Genomic DNA, 6,305 nt, shown 5'->3' with positions numbered 1-6,305 from the left:
ACTTGACAAAAGATGACTGCTGAACATTTATTCATTTGAAACTTATTCTGGGGAAAATGTTTTCTATTTAAAAAAAAAAGAATACAATATATGGTCAATAAATTAATTAAACAGCATTTTCTCCAAAACTAAATCTCTCGTCACATAGCGAATGAAGATTATTAAAAACGCAAAATTAAAAATATGCCGTGGGATGCACATTATTTTTATAAATCACCTACACCAACACCCTTGGTTTTTGAAAATATCTTAATATAAAGTTTTTTAATAAAACGATTTGAAGAATCACCCTATGAAATATTTTAGATTATGTAGGAAACACACTGTTTTATAGGTATGTAAAAAAAAAACGGGAATTAATAAATATTTAAACAACTAATTAAACTTATATAATTTATTATATAAACAAGAAGTATGATTTAAACCATCCTCCTGAGAAGTTCATTAATCTTGTCTTCCCTGTTGCCAAAATCACCACCTTCAACATAGTGATTGGTCTTCTTACGCCACCCTCCTGTTGGAGTATTCAACTACAAAAAGAAACAAACTGTTGCACTCTAAAAGTAACTAATTTTAATTTTTTTAATTTTTTGTTTTTTTTCAAAAAAGTCTTTGTTCTTTACTAATCGTTATTCTTCTTAAATTAATGTAGTTGTCAATTTCCACATGTATGCTGCTGGTTACATAGTCAAATATTAATTTCAGATAAAAAAAATGTCTCTAAAATTTATATGGCCAAAGTTAAAATACATTAAATATTTTAACAGAAAGAAATCTGACATGTGGTAGAACCAAATACATCTCTATGAATTTAAAATTACATTCGCAATTTATCGAAACTTATCTGGATAACCTTTGAATATCAAACTTACCTTGAAGGGCCACAGGAAGTTTGATGCATATTTGAACCTTGAGCCGACTGTGAAGAGTTCATGTATTAAATCTTCAACACAAATAATTCCAGATTTTCCTAATCTGTCTTCTATAATCTGATTGCTGGTAATGGGAATACGTTGTCCGTTTATTTTCGCAAAACCTCTCTTATAAATGAGTTCCCTAACTGATTTAAGGTTAGGATAGCCCCAGGTAATATAGGGTTCACATATTCTCAACATATTAATGGTGGCCTTGTTTAATTTCACAAAAACTCCATTATTGATTTGAAGCAAACGGAACAGCTGCAGAACTTTGCGTACTTTTGGGGCAACTTTGTTTATACTAAAAGAAAATAAAAATTATAAAAAAAACAAAAATCGAGAGAATTTTCAAACACAAACATTTAATTTCTCATTTTGATAATTAGACAAACATTCTTCAAAACAAAAAACTTCATTACAATTTACAATTTATTAAAACTTTAAGGTTCATGTTACAACAAAATTTAATTTAAATTTCAAACAATTTCAACTTTTTTACACGAATCTGGTTGATTTGTAATATAACTCAAAATTGACAGATAATTCATGGGATTATGTCATACTATTCCGTGACATGAAAACAATTATTCCAAAAACAATTGGGTTTACTGTTAACCATATCTTGTATTTAACAACAAATATTTGGAAAATATTTAAAACAAAACATAAAAATCTAACATGTCAGGAAAATATAACAAAGAACTCATTTTAGAAACTTTTCCTTACTCAGAAATATTATAATTATTTCAAAATCAATAACTCTAATATATTCGTCAGAATTTATGATACAAAATAATATTAATAAAAAATATTTGGCAAAAATGCCTTAGAATTTTTCTGTACTACTTCACTATTATGTGAAGAGAATAAAATTTCGTGTGAATAATATTTGCCAAAAAATATATATTTACATTCGGTGTAACATTCACCAAATTTTAACCATTTTTTCAATAGGCTTATCAACATACCCAAGTAAGCTGTCAATGTACTCAAATGACACAATCAGTGATGCAACAATAACTTTAATCATGTAAAAGAGGACTGACAGGCCATATTCAAGTATGTGCACTTTAAGAAATGTGTGTTTGTCAATTCCTACATTTTATCTTTAAATATGTATGCGTCAAGGTATTATGTAACACGATAATATTACATACATACATAATGCAATAATAATTTTAGACAGCATGGAAAGAAGCTAGTGTGAATATATCACTAGCTACTATGAATCTGTCTGATTTAAATAGAAATATCTTTGAATTCACTACTTTTTAACAATTATACAAAATTTCTCATAAAATAATTTTTATCTTCAATTTTGCTTAAAATTATGCTAATTTTATACCCCTAAAGATTCCTGCATGATTAACAGAAAACAAACACTGGAATAGAAACAAGTTAGACGTCATTCACAAGGGAAGATTGTTGGCATACAATGTACCTATCATATTAGCACATATCTAACCCATATGCGACACAGAGAGAAAGGACTACTTTGTGCAACACGAATGAAGATATGTCCAAGTTAAAGGGACTGAACGCATGCGTATTTCCAAACAGAACAGCTGTCTGACAACGTAAGATGATATTTTCAGATTTACTATTATTTCGGCAATAAACAGAATAAATATGAAATACAAAACTTTAAGGATATATAAATTTTGTAGAGTAAAATAGAATGTTTGATTATTTTGCCCATAAAATGATGCTACTTGTATGAACGGTTTTTATCTGCGAATTAAATACATTACCGATGAAGCCTGAATACTTCCGAACATGTTTTATCTCCGCTTGGTTTATGTTAGTGCCGTTACGTATAATTGTATTAAATCATATAATAGCCATTTTGTAAACATTGTTGCCGTTAGCTGTATTGGAGTGCTTTAAAAAGTTTACAGTGGATTTAGTTATTTATTTTTAAAACTTTGGCGTTTTTAACAATTATTTGCAGTTACAAAGAATGTCTAAATCAGTATAGGAAATGCAAGAAAGAAAATAAAAACATACATTTTTTTCGGCTTCCCAAAGAACAATTGTATAATTATTACTTTTTATATATCTTAAATTTCTTATAAAAATTGTTTGAATATTAAATTTTTATAATATAAAGTATTCTTTTAGATGTCAATAGAAAAATGTGACAATTTCGAATTTATATAACTAGTGTAACCTTTTGGAAGTTTACTATCCCTAAAATGACATATTTTCTATATTCATTACTCAGTTAGATAACAAATTTGATTGATAATTGTATTTGTAACTACCCATTTATAATTTTTGTAAAGATGTACCTCCAGTTCAACATCCCTGTCCAAATTTCCAAATTTTCCTTTGGACTATTTAATAAAATAACTTGTAATTCTGCGAATTTACTACCACATAAAATCTATTAATCAAAATTTTAGTAAAACTCCTAATATAAAAAATATAAAATTACATATGTGTAATTTGTTATTAGGTACTTTATTTCAACAAAAAATTAATAAACACTTAGCAATTTTATTTTAATACATTACTTATCTAATTTTCATCCCCTTTAGACAGACACTTTATCAATTAAGTGAAAATTGTGATAAATGTATGTCAGCATTTTATGTTCATGTTCATTCAATATTTCGAACTGGCAACACTTTCTTCAGATATCAATATTGCCCAATCTGACAACGTTTAGCATCCAGTTTAAATGGACAAGGTCAACAGCGGCATTTGTTCCTTATCAAAGGAGTGTCACATATGGGTTTTAGCATTTTTTTTTTTTACAAGAAAACTGCCACCGTGGTGAACTATAATCAACTGCGGCTTGTCATTTTCCCAAGAAATAAAGTTATCTCTGTTTGGCCAAGTTTGCCAAAACAGCAAACCATACTTGTGAGATAGATATGGATTAAATTAATATCTCTGCCTTTGTCTAGTTATTTTATGTCACACATTAGTCCAGCAATTTTGTTTTTTAGAGGATGGATATATATTAATGATGATTTAAATAAGTGTGGCTGTACATTTCACAATTAATTTAATTTGAACAAGAAACTGAGATAATTTGTGATTTGAGGTTAGACACCCGATCCAAAACCGAAAGAATTTTTGAATAAAATTCATTCCAAAAGAGCCTTTTATTTATTCACATTTATTACATTCTATTTTTCTTCAATTGTAGTAAAAAACAGAACATGTATACTTCTAATTATAGAAGTAAATTGTGCAGCTATTTGTAACTATGTAATAAAAAATTAAAATCTATATTTTAATAAAACACTGGAAGGCAAAAAAAGCACCATCTTTCTAGATCAGAATCAAATAAAATTTGTCATTTAATAATATTTAAGTTTGCTTGTTAATTATGAGATCCATTAAAAAAAGCAATATTCTAATATTAATGACGGACAAACGTAATATTTCTCAATAAATAACAATGGACAATACCAAATTTTACTGAATTCGAAAAAAAAATTTTGACTGAACTTTTTAACGTTATTAATTTTTTCTAATTTATTAAAAAATATATCCAAAAGAATGGGAAAACCCTATCTGGAAAGCAAGGAGCCGATATGTACGCAAGGAAACTTTTGGACTTTGTAAAAAGGACAAAACTACCTGCTGAATAAGACAAAGCAGTGGAACGCACAAGAGGCCTGATAAGGCCACGGTGCTATTGGACTTGATTAGAACCAAACGGTAGAAGAAGAAGACCCGCCTGCACCTGTATATTTTTGTATGTATTTGTCTTGTATTATAAATTGAAGCAATTTATAAATTTCTTTACTAAATATGTAAATATTTTATTTTGCAGATATTTGCTGGCAATTAGTGTTGTGATCATTCAGGTGAAAAACTGTTCAAGTACTCAATTATTGAAATAACTGAGATCTCGATTATTCAAGTAAAAACTCTACTACAGATTTAAGGGATGAAAAAGTTATTGTAGCTCAGTGGTAAAATATGATGTAAACAGAACTATGCAAGACACTAAACACAGGTGCAGACCCACAGTCCATAGACAAGACCGTTATTTATTTATAGCGATTTGCTTTAATTAAAGATATAGACTGAAAAATCGTTAACGTTGTCTAACTGTAGCACTACAAAAAAAAATAAAGATAAATAGAAGGTAAACCCTTGTCATTTTCTTTACATTGTCCAAGCAGTGACACAGACAAAGTTTCCTTATTAATGATTTGGATCAGGCGTCTAATAAATTTACCTCTTCTTGCAAAAGAAATAAGCGAAAAAAATCAAATTATTATGAATGATATCTAACTTTCTGAGTGAGAATTACTGATAACTCAATTACCTATTTAAATTGTTCAGTTATTCCAAACACTACTGACAGTGCACTAATATACTGTTCTCACAGAATACAATTAAGAAGTTAAATACACAAATTTCAATTTGCGGGTTTATAAAAATCATAATCTATACTATATAAATTCCTCTTATCTTCTTAGCACCAAGACTAAGACCACAACAAATATACACGCGCCAAGTCCATCATTGGATGGCCAATTCTTATGATTAACTTGAGGCCAAACTTTTTTTTTAAATATTAGTCACACTAGATTATAAAATCAGTCCCCCCCAAGACCTTATAAACCCACACTGTTAAGTGTCCACAAACTACACAAACTGAAAGTGTTTTAGAATTATTTCTAGATAATAACCAATTGATGTACATACCCTTTAATACGAATCACAAAAGCCAATTTAGCCTCTCCAGGAACGTAGAAATTACCCTTAGTTTTGGCTTGACGAATAAGTCTGATTTCATCACGCTCTTTTAATCTATATTCCTTTACATATTGCTCAGCACGTTTAAAAATTTCTTTACGTTTCTTGACTTGTACAGATTTTTTTTTGATGGCGGATTGTAAACGACTTGCTCTCGAAGACTCGCGCCTTTTACGATGCTTCAAGACAGACTCGGGTACTGCGGGCAGACCCTTTACTGTTTTTGTCTTCTTATCAGCCCTAAAAAAATAATTCAAATTTATGAGGTTAATCATATGAGATACATAATACACAAATCATGGGACATCAATTTTACATCTAAAAATAAAAGATATATAAAAATTACAAATACATAACGGCTTACAATCATCAAATTAAAAGTACATCTAAAAATATATAATAAACAAGGCGATGAATCAAGATTTTTAAAAACATATTTTACTTACGTTGGTGCCATTACAAATGCACGAAAAAAGAGAAATATACACCACAGAAGACTGAACAGTGAATCCAGAACATCGAACATCAAGACAGTCATAAAACCACAAATCTACAAAAAATCTAGACGCGCGCGCCATTATTCTATGGCTAGAAATTGGCCTCAATGATTTGGGATCGAGGGGGATTATCCCTCTTTATCCTGCCTCATCTCGTGTAGGCCTG

The 6,305-nt window shown here is 29.2% G+C and overlaps 1 protein-coding gene across 1 annotated transcript; it reads right to left on the bottom strand.

Annotated features, from left to right (window-relative positions):
* Positions 1 to 379: 379 nt before the first annotated feature.
* On the bottom strand, positions 380 to 6,173 carry LOC108912787 (60S ribosomal protein L7). Its single transcript, XM_018718174.1, has 4 exons — positions 6,089 to 6,173; positions 5,592 to 5,882; positions 873 to 1,218; positions 380 to 530 (listed from the first exon to the last, which is right to left on the bottom strand). The coding sequence occupies exons 1-4, from the start codon at positions 6,166 to 6,168 to the stop codon at positions 420 to 422; spliced, it is 828 nt and encodes a 275-aa protein (XP_018573690.1). The 5' UTR covers positions 6,169 to 6,173; the 3' UTR covers positions 380 to 419.
* Positions 6,174 to 6,305: the final 132 nt, after the last annotated feature.

Source organism: Anoplophora glabripennis, unplaced genomic scaffold (assembly GCF_000390285.2).
Source record: "Anoplophora glabripennis isolate ALB-LARVAE unplaced genomic scaffold, Agla_2.0 scaffold824, whole genome shotgun sequence".
In the NCBI taxonomy this organism is placed as follows: Eukaryota; Metazoa; Arthropoda; class Insecta; order Coleoptera; family Cerambycidae; genus Anoplophora; species Anoplophora glabripennis.
Note: the sequence above shows the minus strand (reverse complement) of the source record. Positions and strands in the feature narration are given on the sequence as shown.